General features: G+C 38.9%; 1 protein-coding gene across 2 annotated transcripts in view; it reads right to left on the bottom strand.

The window, feature by feature from the left end:
* The window catches only part of TOX (thymocyte selection associated high mobility group box), a 299,605-nt gene that overhangs the window by 112,153 nt on the left and 165,080 nt on the right, over positions 1-22,372 (bottom strand). For both annotated transcript variants that reach the window (XM_059673126.1, XM_059673125.1), the window contains one exon: positions 18,764-19,006. In XM_059673126.1, coding sequence (XP_059529109.1) covers positions 18,764-19,006 — 243 coding nt within the window. The remainder of the gene's footprint in view (positions 1-18,763; positions 19,007-22,372) is intronic.

Here is a 22,372-nt window from a genome sequence, read left to right as displayed (position 1 = left end):
CTTTACATTCTTAGTGCTTTACCTATAGTGTCCTGGTAAAATCACTGCTTTAATTTGACTTATTGATGCATTGTTTCCTAGTAGGTCATGTTAATATTTTTTACAAGGATAGCATTCTGCTTTGAAGCTAGTAGATGCTTAAGAAAATTGTTGCTTGTTACTGTTTTTATTACCCATACTTAAAAATCTGAGGATGTTTTACAAAGATTTATTCAAAAGTCTGAAAATATTTATTGCCAGATTTTTAAATGCTTTCACAAAAGAACAGTTTATTTGTTATAATGTAAGTATCACTGAATTTTGCTCAAAGTTAGCTTTCATTTAACCATTTTTGAGAACAATATAAATCATGTCCTGGTTATTAGAATGACAGGAGATAGAGATAGAGAGCTGAAAGTGTGCTCAATGGAGTGGAGAGAATTATACGTGACAGGCAGTCCACCTGGCCTCATTCTGCAGTTGACTAAGTCATGGAAACTGGAGTAAGTGGTGTTTGTCAAAATGGTTACCCAAGGAAAACAGTGAAGGTCACAGTTCCAAGCACCGTGCTGTCAATATTAATGCCTCCTTTACCCAGAAGCAATGAAGTCTGATGAGAAGAACCTGAAGACAGAGTCAGGAGAGGCGATCTAGTCCTGTCTCTCGTAGCTGAATAAACTTAGCCAATCCTGAACACCTCTAACAATTGACTTCAGTTGAAAAACGAAGGATTTTGCCAAGTGACTCATGTAATTCCCAGCTCAAGTCTCCAATTCTATGATCGTTCCTGTAAGACTAACACTGGAAATAGGTAGAATCTCCATTTGCTCTTGCAGTGTCCTTTGAAGAGAAGGCCTGTGCAAATCTTTCATCATTGTCCATTCTACATTTACAGAAATTATCGAGTTAGAGTGTGGTTCTCATTCGAAGCATTCTCCCCATTAGAAGACATTTGGAAATGTCTGGAGATTTCCAAATTGTTACAACTAGAGGGCTTGGCATCTCATGGATAGAGGTCAGGGCTGCTGCTAACATTTTACAATGCAAAGGAGAAGTATCCCCATCCGTAACAAAGAATTATTCAGCCCCAAATGTCAATAGTGCCAAGGTTAAGAATCTCTAATCTAGATAGTAGGCTAGATAATAACTTCTCTATGAGAAGTTATTTCCTTGGCATTTATAATACTTCTGGGCACAGAACAAGAGCTCAATATATGCTCCTAAGAACTAAAAAGAAAGTTGTATATTTTTAAAATATCTGATATTTCCAGCTCATTAATCATCGCTTTGAAATAAGATTGTGAAGCTTCCTCTAAAAATGCATCCATGACTCATGGTGGGTGACACATAGACTGATATATTACATTCAGGGTCCAGTCATTTATTAGGACATATTCAGCTTCGTATGGAGACAAGGAGTCCAGAAAGGAAACAAGAACCACGAAGTGCCCATTCCTTAGGGTCATGCAGAATGTCAAAAGGAAATTCGGCCTGGGTGCTGAAGATTTCTTGCTGTCTCTGAAAGACGTGCAAACTACATTTAATTTTCAAAAAATTATTAGTACATTAAGTGATACAAAATGACCATGTTTGAAATTGGATTACTAATCTATTGATACTAACTGTGAAATAAGAATTAAATCACTTAAAAGTTCATAAACAACTTCAAACAATACCAAGTCATATTCCAAGCTAGATAGAAATGGATAGGGTCCAAATTTCATAAACAATTCTTTAGGACATAAATCTATATGACCATTTTCCAAGCCCAGATTGTTGCCTATAGTTAAGGAATGTTTTCAAGAAGAACATTCGAGTTCATCTGGTATGAAGGCCCAGATTAATTGACTTGTCAGACTCTTTCAGTTACACTCCCAATATCTCTAATTACTCCAAAATGAACGCTAATTTCACCACAAGACAAGCATGCTTTCCCCAACTAGATGGGTGGAAACAGATGTTGGAAAGAAAAATAAGTTTCTAAACTCTTTTCTGACCCTCTCTCTATATTTTGTAAATACTTATGCAAATTATTTGCCAATCTGCCAGAGCTTATCAGAACTTTTTAACCTGAAATTTTTATAATTGTTTTTCAAAATTCAGTCATTAAATACTTCTTTAAATCTCTGAAAGAAGTTATGTTTTTGGATTTCAAAGCCATTTTACTTGATACATTTTTATCTTAATGTTTATACTTCAAAAGTATGTTGTAAGTCAAATCAATCATGTAGCTTTCATTATTATGATGTTATGTTAGATACACTCCCCTCCCCAATATCATCATTCTGGGGAAGTATAATCAGATACCTCAGGGTGGGGATAAGAGATCTGTGTCATTCCCGTGGCACCTAATTTTTCCTCTCTGCTGCATTAGAGAAAGCTGTGGCCAGACACCATCTGAGGCATCTGACCTGGGAGCAAGAGCTGCCCCTGGTTTAGTATCTTCCTAAGTGAAGGCGCTACATAAATGTGATTACCAATGAGATCATTCCTGTGGCTGATACATCAATCTCCCTGGTATCCCAAGCATTTCTGTGTGCTCTCTTGGGATTGTTCTGACTTAGTGCTTTACTAAATTGAGGTTCCCAGTACTGAAGTTTAGGACAAAGGGGCAAGGAAAAAAATATATTTTAATCATAAATCAGCATTGTGGTGTGTGTGTGTGTGTGTGTGTGTGTGTGTGTGTGTGTGTGTGTGTACATGTGTGTATACAAACACATACCAAAATCTTCCACCGGCTTCAATGATATCCCTGTTTTATTAAGATACTAGAGGGTCTAATGCACGAAATTTGTGCACAGGTAGGGTCCCTAGGTCTGGCCGGCAATCAGGGCCCATCTGTGGGGTGACCGGCAGGGCAATTGGGGGAGAGGGGGAGGGGGAGGCCCCCGGGAGAGGGGGAGGGGGAGGCCCCCTGGCAGTAGCCTTGGCTGGCCTGGAGCCTATGGGCTGGGGGAAGCTCCTGCATTGTCTTCCCACGGGTGGTCAGTGAGCATCATAGCGACTGGTTGTTCTGTTTGGTAGATTTGCATATTAGGTCTTTATTATATAGGATGAAGTGTGAACATTCCTAGAGTCTTCAATCTCTTAAGGACTTTAATCTATCAGACACAATAGTGGATATCTATGCATTCTTTCAACAACTACCACGTGAGTGCCCGCCCACCATGACTTCTCTTCTAGATGATCATGATACAGCAGGGATTAGAGAGCCAAGGTTTCTCCCTCTTACAGAGTGAGAGGCAGTGGGAGGGAGACAACTAGACAATTCAGAGAATGACAACACTGATATTTACTCATTTCTTTCCATGCACTTTATAGTGTTAACTCATTTGATAAAACGTGACAATGTGATGGGGTGAGCAATGGGCGCCGTGCCAGTTTAGACCAGCATTTTAGAGAAGTGATACTTGAGCTGAGAACTGACTGAAGATCTGAGGCAAGAGTATCAATAGTGCGAAGGTCATCAGGTGGGAGGAGGGTGACAAAAAACTAGTATGACTATAGCTCAGTTAGGGGCAGAATAGCATGAGTATCCTATTCATTGACTTGTGTGATGGAGGGACAAGAGTTAGGAGAGGAGGTGTTAGGATACCATTACTATAATCCAAGGGAAGATGGCACTTTGAACTATGGTGGGAGCGGTGAAGTAAAACACTATGTGAGTAGTTGCCAAATAATACAAGGTATCCCAAAAAAGTATACACACTTTAACAGCTGATAGCTCAATTTAAAAAATGAAATGTGTTTCAATAAACACTCTCTTTGTAATTATTCAAAGTGTATATGTCCATTTTGGGGGACAGCCTATATATTTTAGAGGCAATTCAGTCAAGATATGTTTGGAGTAAGGGAAAAAAGATGAACCAAGAATGAATCCTAGGTTTTGGGTTGAGCATCTGGTATGGACAGTGATTCAGTTCACATAACAGACACTCAGTGAAACTCCTCACTCCAAAAACATCTCCCCCACTTCTCCTTGTCAATAATCAATCACTTCTTGAGATCCTGTTCAAATGTTACCTCTATTAAGTAGCTTTCCCTGATTCCTCATGCCGTTTTATAACTTTGTTATGGTTAAATACTGTCCTTTGAAATGTTGCATTCCTTTTTAAGTACACAACTCATTTTACTACACACTTGAGGGCAAGAACTAGTCCCATAAAAATTTTGCTTCCTCACCATCAACATGCAGCTAAGTTCCAGTTTCTCTGGATGGTCCCAGTTTTAGGCCTAATCATTATTTGTTACCTGCTTCCCTCTCAAAATTGTATTGGTTTGAATGATAAATTATGTAGTAATCCTAAATTAGCAGATGCCCGGTACCACCTAACTATTGTAAGACTAAAGGTCTGTGCTTATGAATGCAACACAAAAAGGAAAAATTGGGGTTCCACTTTGGAATCTGCCAGATTCCCTGGAGCCCTAAGGGAAGAATCCTCTGATACAGAATCCAACCAAAGAGTGAAGGTGCTCAGTACTGCAGAAATCTAAGCTCCATTTACAAGTAGGCAATGAAATGCAGAACGATGGGTTGTAGATATTCAAAGACCATGCCTCAGACATCTTGCTTTTTTAGGTACCTATGCATTTTTGATTTTTCCACTGACATATGAAATTGCAAAAGATGTAAGAAGGAGGGATTTCCAAATTCCACTGTATGTGTTAGAGTTGTTCTCACCTCTATATTTTTATACTAAGCTGAAGTGGGGAGGGTTTGAAATAAAACTCCCTGGTAACTGTCAACAGGATTACTGTCTGGAATACTCATTCGAACATTCTCAAGGCAAAGAACCCATGACCAGGTTTATTCCTTGTCAAAACATTTGTTTGTTCTCCCCTGGCCACAACCCTAATCACTTTCTCAGCACAAACATGTTATGCCTGAGTGGCATCTCCTTCACAACTTGGACCAAGAGCCCTTTGGGCAAGATTTTTCCTTCCTGGGTAGAGGGCAGCCCTGCATTCATGCAGGAGCTTATCCAATAGACTATAATAAGAAGAAGCTACTATTTTATGCATCATACAGTTGTCATCGAGGTGCCTGAGGAAACCCTTTTGTGATGTGCGATTCAGTTACGTGCATTTGTCTCCCAATAGATATTTGGTAGGTTGTCATTAGCAATATATTTTCCCCAACATTTTGAGAGATTGCCCAGGGAGATTTAATTCTCAATTTCTCCTTTTTCTGGCCTCTGTAGGCAGCTATGCATTGGCGTCGTTTCTTTTCCGTTTACTTTGTTTGTGTTTTTTAATTTCACATCGTATGGTCATTAGATGATAAGGGAAGATGTGAGGCACTGTTGGGCTCCCCCTTCCTTGCTGTTGAGCTCTTTATGGGCAAGAAGCAGCTTCTGGATCTCACACATGGAGGTGCCTGATCCACAGCCACAGCCCATGTCAGTTGGCCCAACTATATGCCTTTCACCCTTAACACCAAAGCTTTCAATGGCAAGTTCGATGAGAATTTCAGAGGAACTCAAACTCTCACCTTTTTAACTGAAAAAAAAAAAGGCCAAAATTTTAAGTGAATACAGATAAGAAAGCATCTGTTGCAAATTATTTTAGTAACATACAGTACAAAAACTTGATTTTTTTTAATAAAACCTCACATGAAAGTAAGAAAATTGCAATATTAAGGTACATTCAAGGGAAATTGGCATTTATTACCTGTTTATTGTGTATTTATTGTGGATGAGAGCCTCTGATGATTGGCTTACTTGTACTATCTCATTTAACCCTCATTACAAGGAGAGGAAATACCACATACTAACCATTATCTTCATTTCACAAATGGGGAAATGGCTGAAGTATCCTGTGAGAGGTTCTGCCGCCAAGAAGGGCCCACCTTTCTAATCACTGGATGATAATGGGAACTTTGGACTCAGCGAGGTCACGTTTGGGATTCTCTGGACTCAGACATCCCTGCTTTCAAAATTCTTTCCATTGCACCAATGAAACATACCAGTATTGTCACGATATCATTTAAATTGCCTTGTGCTCTGCGAAGTAGCTCTTTGCTATACCATGTTTAAAGGACTATTTTTCCTAAATTTTAGCTTATGTCATCTAACACTCAGGTGTCACTGAACTGTGTATTGACTCCTCCACATAGGCAAAGATGATGTGTCCCTTCCGATAGCTGTGGAGACCATGCAACAAAGCACCCTGTTTCATTTCCCTACCCTGGTAAATCCATTCTAGACCAGACCCTGTCTGGGAGACCCTACGGAGGCAGTTGAGTGTCTGGGTTAACTCAGACTGTGAATCATCGAAAATCTCACTAAGGCAGACAGGTTCAAACCCAATAGCTCCTCCTCTGAGATAACTAAGCACAGCCTTTGCACGTAAGGTAACTTTCCCATCAGTTTCTGGCCCCACGAGGGGATCTCCATAGTACTGCTCTCAGGCACGGGACATTCCGCAGGCTGGGTGAGAAGAACAGGACCCTGACATGGAGAGTTTTGAAAGTCACACTCTGGCCCTTCCATCCTTTATGCCCTAGCTTTCTTAGTCACACTCCAGGATTTATCAGGGAGGGCTCTGAGAACACTGCTTTTGTGACCCCTAACCCTAACCCCAGCCGTCTACCTGTCTGACCTGCCTCTGAGTCCTCAGTCCCTCCTGGGCAAGATAAGGACAACGCCACCCTCTCCTGATGTGATTATGGAGGAACCTGTATGTGCCTGGGACCTGGCGAGAGTACGTGTTCAATAAATGCCAGCGTGGTCATTCTTAGAACCTCCCATGGAGCATGGACATTAATAACTAGAAGAGGAATGACAGGCAATGTAAGGAAAATCCAGCCGAGCAGCTGTGGGGCTTCATTGGATAATAAAAGAGGTAACAGGAAGCACACTGTCTGGTTTTGCTTGAGGGCTTCAGGTGTGTAGACTCATTTAATCCTTATCACCAACAAGGGAGGTGAGAGATGAGAGGTGAGAGAGTGAGGCTCAGAGAGGTGAAATCACTTGCCCACAGTGTCATGTAGCCAGTGAGGAGTGAGGGTCTAGGCAGGGTCCAAGTCCAGGCTGCCTTACCCCAGAACCAGCTGGGAGCCCACCACTCGCATTGCTGCTCAAGACCCCAACACCATTGGTCAGTTTCTGCAGGTGACTACCACACTCCCTGGTCAACTGAAGGAGGGTACCCAACTTGAGAACTTGATCTTACATGGTCTCACGTTTCCACATGTTTCATATTTGTAGTAATCCTTGTCTTCCCAAGTGAACTGTCGGCTCCTGGATTCTAACATACAATATATGTAACACTCAGCAGATCCGAGGCACAATGAAGACATCCAAAAACGCGTGATGAGTGGGGTGAAATGTACAGCAAAGGGCAGCTTCAGAGAACACAGTGTCTCCTGTTTGCCAGGAAACAAGGCCTAGCCCCACGTGCTGCACTAATGAGGCTGCTTTGGGGAAAGCAAAAACAACTACAGAAACAAAAAGTACCCTAGGTAACACAGAAGCTGTTAACCAAAAGTCCCAATTTGCATCTGCCCAGTGGAGGAGTGGCGCTTACTGGCTACTGATACTCTCAGACACAATCAACATACAGATGTGTGATTACATATGTTTATGTAGAAAAAGAGACAGAGGGATACATGAATTCAGATGAGAATAGCATACTTTTATTCAATGTGAAGAATAGTTATATGGTCAAGCCTGACTATCCTCCTTTTCCTGTTAATTCTTCAAGAATTATAAGATATGTATACTGCACAATAGAACACAATTACTTTAAATGCTAATAATTTTGTCTTTTGATAGTTGTAATAATATATCCTTTATAAATCTACCACCTCAAGAATTGAAGAGGAACTTATTTTTCATTCAGAGCATTTTTAAGTTTCATAATGTATGGAATATGGTCTTATTGCAACTTGGTAAACCATTGTTTATGTCTGCTGGTTAGCAGCGAATGTGATTAAATATGCAACACATATAAAAAACATAAAAACTATAATAGTGTGAAAATGTTTGGGGGGTTAAATAACTTTTATTAGAAACAATCAACATTTTGACTGGGAAAAATCCTCCTTAAATGTGAAAGAATATAATACTCTTAACAATGCTTAGAAAATGTAGCAAATATTGAGACGGTGTCTTGCCTATGAAAAATGGAATTGCTATCCTGAATTACAAAGAGTTAGATCCTCCTGTCAAGTAGTACTTAGATTTCCCTGGGGAATTTGTATATGCCATTAAATTCTGAGAAGTTCAACTATCAGTTTTGTTATTATATATTTATCAAAATGCTAAATATATTTATCAGGTGAAGGACAAAGGATCTTTTCTCTGGATTATTATGGCATTTGTGATATTTTCAGAGACCTCAAAGAGGAAAGGTGAAACTACTATTTTAACAGCCACATGGTCGAAGACCCTCAGCACTCCATGCCTTTTCTCCAATGGCAGAGAAAAGCGTTATGAAAGGCTAATGTAAAAAGACAAACATTGTGTTCTTGTAGGTAATGCTTGTCCACAGAGCTTTCAAACTGGAAAAAAATAAAATGGAAAAAACAACAACAGAAAACAAAACAACCACCACCCAGATCTACTCTAAAATGTTCCCGTATGCACTAGATAAGAATAGTTAATGAATAATGAAGGAAGTGGTGTCTTGAAATGAGTCTGGTTCATTGTTCTCCTGAAAAGCACTTTAGACTAATTCTCCTATGACTCCATGACTAAATGGGTTTATAATACAACATTTTAATGTTAATAATCTATTTGCCCAAACCAACCAAACAGCAAGTCAAAGATTGAATCATTTTGCAATAAAACAAGAAATAAACACTGGTCATATGGGCCAGTGTATAATAGAGACATTAATTATCCACATTGCTCCTCCTGCCCCAAGATGTTTCTTTAGAAGTCTTGTAATTTTACTCCATAAAAAAAGCTCTATTCAGAAATATATGTATTCATCTAAAAAAGATCAACTATGCATTATAATTAATTGTCATATACATTAGCTCAAGAGTGGTATGGGTTAGGAAATAATTAGTAGTAAGTTGATTAAGTATTAAGGCCATGAGATTAGATGTAAGTTTGGGGCTCAATTCATTTATTTACATTGGAATTATTATAGTAGGCTAAATGCATTTAGACCCCATGACACATGACATAATGTATTTTTTAAAAACTGGAATACTTGTATCAATTTAGAAAACTACACAATTGCTTAGAAGTGTCAGCATAGAAAGCAATAATGATCCTGTACTGTCTGGGGACAATATATGGGTTTCATGGGGGACAAATGAGTTCATCTATTTGATCATAAACAGTTAATGAGCTCCTACTATGCGCCATGCTTATATAATATTAATCTCAATAATTTCCACAAGAAAGCCTCGACAATGAAACCAAGTAGGCTCTCAGGGTGTCTAGGCTCACTTTTCTGTAAAGAGCTTACCAGGCAGGGCAAGGAGCAAGACACTTTCCTTCCCACAGGGAGGGCATGCCCTGAGTGTTGATGCTGAAAAGCAGAGAAGGACAGAGAGAGCAAGGAGAGTGACACACGGGAGGTGCTCAGCTCAGGACCTGATGCATAGTCAAGACTTGACACATGAAGTGTTCTGATTATTATAGGGGGTAGAGGGGTGCGTTTGGCACATGAGTTGGACCTGAATGAGGAGGAGAAATAAGCAAAGAGCACAGAGTTGGTAAAGGGGGAGGGAGAGGGCCGCGGGCCGGAGGCACACAGCAGATGGAGCCCTCAGGTGCATGGTTTCTCTGCTGAACGGGCTTCTGTTTTTACTTGCTGCTTATCCTTCCCCCTCCCAACTCTTTTCATGCAGGTTCTGTGCTGCTTTTCTCAAACTGCCCCCTCAACACTTCAGGAAAGATTTCATTAACATTTTGGAGGTTCCAGCAAGTGACTGAAATCTCATTGCCCGGCCCGGGAGTCTGTCTTATGGGCCCACTTAGAATCTGTTTAGCCAAGGACAATTAGGAGGATATAACTATATTTTTCCTCCCTCTCTTTATTTGCTAAGGACTATTTAAATAATGGATACCCGAGCAGAAAAAAGGAGGACTTGAGGAATGACACCATAATGGCCTTTCCAGATGTTTGCCTTTAGGATGTGAAATGAATTACATGGAAACAAGATGGAGAATCGCTGGCTAGATACCGATACAGCAAGAAACACACCCTGGGAGTGAGCAACGGGTCAAAAAACGAAATACGTCAGTAATCGATGATGCTATTAAAGAGCCTCTCACCAAGCATCCATGTGGGGGCGGAGAATTACTTGAAAAATTCAGAAATTAATCAGAAATCTCAAGCTCTGCCTCTCCCTGTGGTCGGCACTCCTTACAATCACAAATTAAAAAAAAAGAAAAAGTTAATTTGATTGAAAAGTTGAAAAGTATGACCTTTGAGGAAAGGTTCAAAGACTTGGGGTTATTGGGGCCAGTTAAAACACAACTGTGGGATTGACTTAGTAAATGTCAAATTCTTGAATCAGCCGTTCCCGAGCATTCAGATGTCTGAAGCAGACAGAGGAGACTGAAATTGCAGTGAGAGATTTTAGTTGAACTTTAATAAGGAACTTCCTGGAAGAAATCTAAATCTCTCAGTGCAATTTAGCTTAATGTTACAAGGTTAATTAAACACAAACAGGCTACCAAGGAAAGTTGTGGAATCTTGGCTCTTCCATAGAAAACCGCATATCTTAAATGGTTTAAGTTTACTCCGGCCAGAATGAAGAGACTGGATTGAGTAACTCCCCGAGTTTGCTTACAGTATATTATGTAACTAGTTTTATAGATTTTTAACTTCTTGCATGCATGGGCGAGGCACAAATCCATAAAGAACTCCAGGGTTAAAGAAAAAGTACAACGAGCCCCATATACAAAGTGAATCTTGAGTTTTTTACTTGGCATAAGAAAGGAAAAGCGTTATTTTTAAATTGGCTCCTTTCCTGAACACTATTAAGGAGAGTTGTGGTTGGGAGAAATATTTTATTACAGCACTAAAAGATAGTCCCCAAATCATTAACATACTGAGTCCATTGAACTACTTATCAATACCACATTCAAAGTAGTCTGTTTTGAGCAAAGAAAGGGCTTAAGTAGAACTTAACAACTAACCACAAACAACACTTATTTTTGGCCTTATTAGGAATTTGACATTAAAAAAACCCAACCCAAACCACACACTTTTATTATATATAGTCAAAAATAAGAACAAAAAAAACAGCCAATTTTTTCACAGTCCTAAAGTGGTTTAGTACATTGCTCTCAGGTGCTGTAATGTTAAAAAAAAAAAAAAAAGATAAATTGTGAAAAAAAACAGGCTGTAATTGCTAAACATTTGATGAATTGTGGCATAATGCTAAATAATTATTGTTCATTTCTTTTTCTGTCAAAGTGGGCAAAATCATTTCTTTTTATTGCTTTCCCCCTATTTTTTTTTTAAAAGGAACACACCATAGTGACATCCGATCCATTTTAAACTAATGCCTCTATTATTTCATATCTAAATGGGGCTGACGTCATCAGCTCTTTCGTGTCCTGAAAGATATTTTAGGTCCAGTCCACGGTTCCATATTTTATGCATTACATGAAATAAAGTATCTCAAGATTTTGAAAATATTTATTTTAAAAATAGCAATCAAATTGTCTGTAATCACATTTTCTGCTTGGCTTTGAAAGCTACATTATTCAATATGCCAGTGGTCCTTCCCATAATGGCAACAGATTAGAAATTCATGCTGCTCTCATACATCTGACTTCCTTGATGTAAGAGCACTCCCCCTGGACCCGGAGAACACTCCTGCTTCAGTTTTGTTCATCCCGCCCGCTACCTACTGAAGTGATGGTTGTCAAAACAGTGGAACAGTGGCCTTTGAATGCAAAGTGTGCCATGACTGAATGCAAAAAAATGACAATAAATCTGAATATATATATTATGCTTGCTTTTGTTGCCTGGGGAAATAAGGCATTGGGGAAATAAACCCCCCAATTTTATTGCTTTTAACATCTTTTCTTTTTCTTTTTTTTTCCATTTTAAACTCCAGAACTGGAAATTCGAAGCATTGAAAGAAATTGAAATCTCCTTTGTTGCCTTTTCTCGTTGTAGATTTCCTATAATGTGTCATTAGGAACCACGCTCTGCAAAAAGCCCAGGTTCTAAATGAGTCCTTTCTGTGAGGCCGTTCTAAAACTTTGCACGGTTTGCTTTGTATGAAAGAGCTTCTGTTGACTGCACAAAGAACAAGCCATCGCCACATATACGCCGGGCAGCGAGGCTTGGGTGACTTTATACAAGGTTGCATTTTGCCTTCCACCAATCCATGATTAACCCAGCAGTGAATGGACCAGAGTGGAGAGGAAAAGGAGAGGCTCACCATTTCGGTTTGTAGGAACCAAAGGATTTTTTTTTCCTGAAACCATGAATCGTTAACGTGGACATGTTCTTATCCTACCTTTCTCCCCAAATAGCCCTGAAGTTTCTTCCTAACAACAGGAAAACACTGTTCTTTCTCACAAAGCAACGTCACTTCTTCTTAATGACAGAATAACATTTTCCTCCCCAAAGAAAGGTTCTATTCAATAGATTCAAATATCTTAATAACAGAATAGGCTTTGGGGGACAGGTAAAAAAAACACTGAGGAGCCAAAGTGATAGTAGGAAAAATTACTAAGGAACTAAAGTGACAAGTTGGGTGAGTCGCGACCCTGCATCACAATTGCGTGGTCGATAGAGAATGAAACACAGGAAAATGCTAGCCCTGTGAAGGATCTCAGCGATCAACTACTCTTGTGGTTTTCCATTTTCTTGGGTGGCGGGGTGGGGGGGGGGGTGGAGGGGTTGAATCCTTTGTTCAAGGGAACTTTTACAAGAAATGTGAACAAGTGAGATGAATAAGAGCAATGCCCTCCGACCCTGGCTGATTCCTGGCTTCCCCTGGCTCCAAGGAGCTCAGCTTGGAGCCCCTCATCTATCCCAGCCCTGCTGCTATGGACAGGGTGCCATGCACGGCCCATGGCTAACAAGCTTATCCAAGGCAGAGCCTGGTTCTCTGGACTCTCATTCGAGTGCTCGTCTAACCGTCTAACCGTACTCCACTCCTTGATCAGTTACCCACTGTCAATTGCCCACAGGGGAATTTTGAGAAAATGGAACTTTTACATATTGGATCATGAATGGCTGTTTGAGTTGGACCTGGGAGTCAGATCTAATTGGCACTTACTCGACAGTATATACGAATAGAAATTCTACCCTGGTTTATAGCCCGAGCTTGGAAAATAGGGGCTTTAAGAAAATGGAATCTTTTTAAAGTGCCAGAAATCTAACTTCTTGCAGACTCCTGACTGACTACCAACACATGAAATGGCACAGGCAAGAACATACAGAAAGGAAGCGGGAAGGAGGGAACTGTGCTCTCTGTACCCGTTTATGGTAAATTTTAGAAGGCAATCTAGATATTCTACCCTGGTGACCTTTCTCAGAAAGAAATTCTCACAGGCTGTATCTAGCACCAAGTGTGAGTCAGGCACTATTTTACAGACATGAACTAATTTAATGCTCATAACATTGTGGGATTAAATTTCATATTATACCAATTTTATAGACGAGGAAACTGAGGCACAGGAACGTTATATAAATTGCCAAATGTCATGCAGCTGGCAAGTGACAGGGCCAGGATTTGAACTGAGGCAGTCTGACCCAGAGATGTCAATTTTAATTATAATGATATGTAAGGACACTCATTAAAGTAGAGAGGCTTCTTTGGTTAATAACAGGCTCATTGCTGTCTTCTTTCTTTCTTTTCTTTTTTTTTTTTTGATAGATCTGAAGAAGATTGAGGATTAAAGTATAAATAACTCTTTTGGAAAATCTTCCCTCTCATGCATTTTAACTTCTCTAAACGAGTCATACAAGCTTTCCTTTCATATTTTATTTAGCAAACTTATATAATATTTCCTATGTGCAACTACTAGTCTAAGCAATTCTGACTCATTTGCCCCCACGCGGTAAGGATTATTATTATCCTTGTTTCAGACAAGGGAGCTGGGGTATTTGCTGGCGGAGCCACTGAGTAAGTCACTTAATCACTGTGATCCTCCATTTTCCGTTTGTGAAACTGGGGTAATAATACTCATTCAGGTATTGATTTCTCATACAGAATACGTTTTTATGTCTAATATATTAAACATTTGTAGAAAATGCTTAAACTAAGTGAAATCGAATCACTTATATTGCCACTGGGGGCAAGGGCAAGAAAATTTATCTTTAAAATAAAATCTCAGAAGAAAACATTATATATAATAATTTATCTTTAAAATAAAATCACAGAAAAGATTATATTATATATAATTACATTATAAAAGTAATAACACATAGAACATATAATGATGCATCTATGTTATAAACATTATAATAACCTCTAAAATATATAGAATAGCTAAGTGAGAACTACAATATTTGACCCACCTATGTGAAAATACTAACACAAAGATGCAAGCACCATACTAACAGCAAATAGTTCAGCTTTAATAACACTGAAGAGCTTTTGGAAAACAACATTGGAAAGAGTTGCTCATATATATATCTGCATTTCCGCTCAAGGTGGTTTATATTCACTGGATTTTAAAACTTACAGCAAGTTCATTACATAGGATCTGCAAGTGTTAGCTTTCCTTGTTGTTCCCATGTTGGTGGCCTTGGGAGAGGAACTCAGGAAAAGCACTGTAATTTCTAGGTGGGCAGCATTTGCATCCTGATTTCTGTAGCCATGATTTCCTTGTCTCTATGAGCACTAACCCAAATTGTGCACTATTCATATATTTCAACAATTGGCAAACAGATCAATAGTTGGTTGTTAAATTCTGTGATCACATTAGCAATGAACAAATTGCTACAGAAAGAGTTTTGGCCAGATGTTACAAAGAAGTGTGAAGAGAACATTTTATAGGCCTAAATTTCTTTTCAAAGAAAATAATCCCTCAGTGCCTTTTAAATGTAAAATACGACGATATGAAAGGTTGTTCATCTTTAGATCCATATAGAGTTGGGAATGACGTGAAAACAGCTTCGCAGCCCATCTTTCTTTTCACACTGTCACCACTCTGTGCACCTCCTCAACACCTCCGGCCTGGCTATGACAACAGGCTCCTCAGACTTTCCCCACCTGCAGTTTCTTACCACTGCTATCCATCCAGGGAGGCGCCAAAAATGTTTCCCGACAACACCACCCTGACTGAAAACAGCCAGTGAGTTTTTAGAATCCATCATATCAAGCCCACAGACCTCTGATTGGTTTTTGAAGTCTTTGGTCAAATCTCTCAACTTAAAATATCTAACCTGCTTCCCAATATGCGCTTTCTCGTCTCTTTACTTGTCCAAATCAAAACCATCTTTTAAACCCTGACTACAGTCCTACCTTTTCCACTAAGTTTTGTAAACTCCCAAACCAGATTACTGTAATCCAGCGGTTCTCAACCTGTGGATCGCGACCCCTTTGGGGGTCGGTCGAACGACCCTTTCACAGGGTTCGCCTAAGACCATCGGAAAACACATATATAATTGCATATTGTTTTTGTGATTAATCACTATGCTTTAATTATGTTCAATTTGTAACAATGAAATTGGGGGTCGCCACAACATGAGGAACTGTATTAAAGGGTCGCGACATTAGGAAGGTTGAGAACTACTGCTGTAATCTCTTCCAACTAGACACCCCTATGGGGTTCATGTCCAATAAAAGTGAAATGAGCACTTTGCTTGGTCTCTCTCTAATTACTTTATGTCTCACTCTAATTGTTTCCTACCTATTCATGTATATTTTTTTCTGTAGTTTATAAGCTCCTAAGAACAGTGACCATGGCTTATCAATCCCTAAAGCCCTTTCAAACATTCAGACCTTGGTAAGACTTAAAATGTACACTGATGAATGGCCTTCTGGATACATGACGGCTCAAAACAGGAAGGGAAGAGGTCCTTGTTTCTCAAAGGAATGAGTAGACTCCAATCAAGTTGGCCCTTCCAACTTTACTACAATTCTATTGCAACTTTATAGTGTATCAAACTCGGGGTCCTGGAATCCAGCCAGAGATCAAAGCCTTGAAACAGGATTTTTACAATAGGTTTAAACTCCAAATCTTTCTCCAAGACCACTCTGTCTTAAAAAAATTGGGTTTAATGAAAATTTAATGTTAGAATCAACATTATTAACTAGACGTATGCTGTTCAATATAGTAGTTATATAGGGTACATGTGGCTACTTTAAAAATAATTAAAATATAATAAAATAAAAATTAGCCTTTCACTCACACACACTAGCCACATTTAGAACACTCAGTAGCCAATGGCTACTGTTATTGGACGGTATGGATAGTAGAAAAGCCATTAGCACAGAAAGCTCTACTGGACAGTGCTGAAGCCTGGCTGAACTCTCACCAAGACCTGGATTATTTGTTGGAGTAGCTTTGCACTTACAGTATAAAGTGCTAGGATTAATTCTATGAGTAGGCAAAGTAGATGCCCACCTCACAATGTGGTTTGAGAGGTATTGGGAAAGCTCACAACCCTTGTTAGGTTCTCCTGGCCAAGAATTGGAACAGCAGGTTAGAGCTTCATCCCCTTAGTGTAGGCCAGCGGTTCTCAACCTGTGGGTCGCGGCCCCTTTGGGGGTAGAACGACTCTTTCACAGGGGTCGCTTAAGACCATCGGAAAACACATATAAATTACATATTGTTTTTGTGATTAATCACTATGCTTTAATTATGTTCAATTTGTAACAATGAAATTGGGGGTCACCACAACATGAGGAACTGTATTAAAGGGTCGCGGCATTAGGAAGGTTGAGAACCACAGGTGTAGGCCAATAAGGGCTCCTCTTCCTTGTGTTAAATGTTCCAAGGGAAATACCATGCCTAAGGGGAAATACCAATGCTCAGTTTTGAGCATTCAGTTGGGTGGGGACAGCATAAAGAAATGTTGGAGGAGCTGAAGCTCCTGAGAGGTTAAGAGGAAAGCACAGTGGAGGAAGGGTATGGAAAGTGGTGTGTTTCACCGGTGTGACTAGGTCCAGTCCTGAGCACCATTTGAGAATGGAGTGATTGCCAAGGATGGCAAATCTGGGGCAATCCCAGATGCATATTTACTAAAGCTGTGCAGGCATCTCTTAAAGCGTAAATGGTGTATGGAGAAGGTCCGAGGAATGCTAAGTAGGTAAGTTATAGAAAGGAAAAGTTTGGGCACTTAAACTATATGTTTGAATATCTCATTATCCCTCCTACGGCCAACTTCATTAGCACTATGAGGAAGGAGCACAGCGGACAAAACTGATATTTTATACACTGTATGCACTCTTCCTCTCTTCAGTGAATGTGGGTTCCTATAAAGGCATGATCTGGGTGCCTACTGACTCATGAACTGGGTCTGAAGACTTAGCCTCAAAGAACAGCCTGTGATTGTTCAAGGTGACTGCTTTGAAGTACATTATTCAGACTTACATATTTAGTATGTTTGTTAAAAATTCATTCTCTACTTTATTAAGTCATAGTTAATAGTCTCAAGGTAAATCTAGACAGGCAAATATAACATGAAACACTGGGACAATAGAGCTGAGTTTCCCACCACTGCTAGTACTGCGGATGGGTTCTCCCCTCTTGGTCAACCAGCTACCTGCCCGTCCTTAGAAATCTTACACTATTATGGCATTAGACTCTGGGCTCCATTCCCTAAAAACACCTCTGTGGGGTTTCTTTCAACTCTACTTCACACACAGGAAAACCTTCTTGTGAAATCATTCAAGTTGATATATTTCCAAATGACTTAGGTAAGTTGATCATATGAAACATTTTTTTTTTAAATCAGAAACAACATAATATGAAGAAGTTAATAAATGTGTTCGTTGTGAATATGACAGCATTGTTCAGCGATTTGCAAAAATACAATAGAGTTAGACTGGTAAGTGATTGAAGAACGGAAACGAAAGAACGCTAACTCAAAGTCATTGTTAACCCTGGAGAGAGTTTTATGATGTGGTAAAAAGCTCTGCCCTTAGCCAAATGCCACTGAAAAGATGTTTCAGCACTTGTGATATAGACAGAGAAATTAAGTTTTCTATGCCATAAAAACCAGAAGGAAGGATTATATGATAAAGTTAGCGATGTTCATCAAAAATACAGATCCCTGGACTCTGGGAATTTAATCTGTGCTAGTTTGCTTGATGATACCCATTCCCACTAAATTTGAGGAACATAGAACATTAGAAGATCCAACAGGTCCAATACACATCAATGGGTATACATTTTGATTGTAAGAATTATACCTCCAAAATAAAAATACTTTTGTTGCTTCCTTATTATATAAATTTGAGGAATTTGAGCGTGGAAAATAGGGTAGAAAGGAAGTTTAATAGCAGTTCCTGTTCAGACGGGAAGTCCTGCTCGTGGGGAGGAATCCCGCACTGGATGAGAGGTAGCACCTTTTAAGATAACTTTTTATCCGAAAGCCGGTAAGATGGTTAGACTTTATAAGAGAACAGTCAGTGTCAGAGTATTTAGTACTTTGAGTTATAAATATGCATAATCAAACATGTCATGAATTGATTTTGCCTAGACTTAAATCTAAAATGGAAAAGTGCTTCAGGATTTCACAGGACTTCTGGAGAACATCTTCCATAGCTTTAAACCTATTTCTAGTTTCAGAATGCCGCGTTATTACAGTGCAGAGCTTCTCGCATTAAATTCCACCTTGCCCCCACCATGTCCCTTACCCCCCCTGCCCCCCCCCAAATGGGTAAACAGGTTCTTACCACGGAAATGGAGTTGGTAAGCAGTGCTCCGTCCTGTCCCAGCATGTTGGACACGGTGATTTCAGGTAGGTCCATGTTTTGTGGATGAAATGGTAGCAGGCCATTATGGTTCATTGGGTGACACAGAGAGTGGTAACCAGTTTCAACTTCATTCAGGTGCACCAGCGAGTGGTCGGGGAGGGAAGGAGGAGTGATCGGTGGGATGTTGAAGTCCTCACTTTCCAGGCTTGGACCAGGATAGGACTGCAAAGACACAGAGTGATATTACTGCCAATCATTACTTCCTTTTTCTCATTATGAACAAACTCACACACCCCCTTCAGATATTATTCCTGGCAGCATTATGGATTCGGCAAAGACATTTCAAACACTCAGATGACCCTGCTGCAGTTTCACTATTTTGCACGGAAGAAAATTGCCTCAAAGGCACATCCACTTCTCATACAAGGAGTGCTTCCATTAGACAGTTTTATTTTTCAAGAAACTGAACACAAACAGATTTCCAAAGTCCCATTAAATGTTTCCAGAGTTTTAATCTCGCTTAATACCTTTTTCATAAGAATTGTGGGGAAGGAAGGCAATTTATAAAGTTAATGTTTGATCCAACATGTTTCATAAGACTCCCTACTGCTCAGATCACGAGATGTAATAAAATGAATTCCAGAAGTTCTGGGGCAATTTGCTTTTGGGTTTTGAAAAGCTACATGCTCACAACTGGCAAAAGGCAAGTAATTAGTAAGGAAACAACTTAAGGATTGTGGCATAAGTGTGGTTGCATAGAAAGTTTGAGATATGAAAAAAATTTCACTAAAAAAGATTTTTATCACAAGAATTATATCATTAAAGTAAACATAAAGTTAGTTCTTTTTATTTCTGACTATTCAATTTATTTAATTTATAAAAGTTAATGTTTAGTTTTCATAAATAATATTGCAGTCACTTAAATTCAGTCCAGCTAATTCTGAAAGGCAAAATTAACACAAATTTCTTATAATACTAATTTAGAAATAAAAGTCAATCAGTGAAATAAATAACAACATAGGTAGGACTTTTTCACATAGAAAGTAACTTTAGATAAAAGAGGAAGGGAGGGAGAAAAAAAGGAAGGAAAGATGACATGAAGAAACCCCTGCTAAAAATGGAACATGGCAAATACTGAAAATCTGAGAAAGAACTGAATAATAAAATATTGCTATCAATTAACGTCGAGACACAGTGATATTGAGCAGGTATCCTGGTATGAAAGGAAACAATTTTGGTCCAGATAATTTTTTGCAAAGCCTGTCTTTCAAATTAAGCGAGTCTTCACAGTGTTTGAGCGCCTGGGTAACAAGGACTCGTTTGTCTCACAGCACAGCGCCTGCTGAAGTGTGCAAGATTTGAAATGAGCAGGCAGAGGGTAGGAGCCAAAGAAAGTAGTGTAAGGTATTCATTGGGTGTTCAGCCAATACGCTTCATGCTCCTGTGTCCAAGAGCCTGGGGTTATTTTTTCCAGATGGCGTCTATTTGTCTAACAGAAAGAAAATCTTCAAGTTGCACTTGCTAAATGTTGTACAACTTTTGATATATTTGCTTAGGTGCTGTCAGAAGACATGATGAAATGAAGAGCTACTTGGAACATCTGGAATGGAGACCTGGGCACACAGAGGCACGTGTAGGTTACAGGCTGGGGGTACATGAAGGGAAGGTTTGATTCATCTGCAGATCATTTCTCTGAAATCGCCAAAGTTCTGCTAAAAACACAAACAAAATCACCAGCTCTAAAAGTTCAATCATTACTTAACCAAAGTTTCCTCTTTACAGCATATCTCTCTCATCTGAAAAACATATTAGTGCTCTGTGTCAAAATTATAAGTTTGATTAAATTCTCACTATGTCATCTATTTTAGACCTTGTGGCTTATAGATCTAAACCATCAGTTCTGGTATAAATATTCATATAAGAAGCATAAAAGATGTGAAATCGGGGGGGGGGGGCGTGGAGGACAGAGGAAACATGTTTATTAATTTTGATTTAATATAAAACACTGTATTGAGTCATTGATGATGTCTTCATTTAATCCTTACAATAATCCTTTGTGTAGCTATTATTACCCTGATTTCCTGAAGAGAAAATTGAGACTCAGAAATTAAATACATTGCACTAGGCTGATAAATATTCAGCCCAGTACATATGAGGGATGAATGTATGAAGTAGGAAGGCATTTTTATGCTGTAATATTTACATAAGTATTTTAATTGCTAATATTTTATTATGTAGAATGATATAAAGTTGCCAGTACTCAACTGTTTCTGATGAACAAAATTTCATAATTTAAGAATTGGTATTAACATTAATATCAGATCTTTTCTTATCCCAAATTCCACCCCAATGCCACCCCACTAAAATATTTACTCTATTTGAGCACAAGAAATTATAATTTGTCTTTTTGTCAATATTTTAAAGACTGAACGCATTGATACATATATTTTAAAAAGTTAATTGATATCTCTGAAACTTTCCTGGATAAGGCACAATTAATGCCAGCAATAAAGGAGAAAGATGTTTTATAAATGTCATTAAACCTCTGAAAAATCCATGGATATTCTACCCATGGTATACCATAAGATTGCATTCTAGAATTTTTCCAGTAGTTACATCTTAATTTGTGGTGTTCTAAAGGAAGGTTTAATTGGTATCACTTTACATTCAGTGATAACAATTATACTGCAATTTAACTAAGCTATATGGTTTGCCTTCATGTAATCACACATTAATGTTATTTAATCCATGCATTTATACACCAAGACCACAGATTCCACAACTTAACCAGTAATAGGCAGTTATGTGGATCAAGAATTTTAACAACATAAGGTTACCTAATAGTTTCTGTTCTTTACGTTCAAAGTCATGGTATTCCATAAGCCTACTAGTATTACAGTGTAACTGATGCCATATAAAAGTATCATGGCAGTTGTATAAATGTCAAAATGTCACATAATCTATAAAAACTTCAGTGACAGACTAATTGCTCTAATTCCTCAACAATGATTTCTATGGCATGCCATCTTTATTTTGATTTTTAAAAACTTAATAGAAATGTTTGACTTAACAGTAAGTTATATATTAGAGACAATGTGCAGTTTTGGGAGGAATGTATTAAATAGGATATGATTCAATATTTCCCCTTATTTTCTGTGAAGCTGCCTGGTTAGAATCAGCGTTCAGTGTTTGTTGAATGAATTAACAAATGAGTCACTAAATGAATGCATACATGAGTGAAGGAATGCTAAAACAACTCTTTAAAGGCACAAAGTGTGTGAGTATTCCAGTGTTATTCCATGGGCTTGAATACACATCTTGTATTCCCGAGACTTTGCACTGGTCAGTTGACGACATGGTATGTAACGTTCATCTCTCAGCATGTCAGGAAGCAAAAAATATCCTGTGAGAGATGTAAAGGCTTGAGCAGCCGGAAGACGGATGGGGCAGAGAAGTTTGGTGCCCTTCTCTGGCCATTGGTTTGTCCCCTTAAAATGGCTTGTACCTACCATTCTATAGTGACAGAGGTCCCAGAGGGTTTGGGTCCTCTTGGCTCTCAGAAGTTGTTGGAACCTAATCCCCATGCAG

The sequence above is a fragment of the Myotis daubentonii genome, chromosome 17 (assembly GCF_963259705.1).
Source record: "Myotis daubentonii chromosome 17, mMyoDau2.1, whole genome shotgun sequence".
Lineage (NCBI taxonomy): Eukaryota > Metazoa > Chordata > Mammalia > Chiroptera > Vespertilionidae > Myotis > Myotis daubentonii.
The sequence above is the reverse complement of the archived record's forward strand: the minus strand, read 5'-3'. Positions and strand labels throughout refer to the sequence as shown.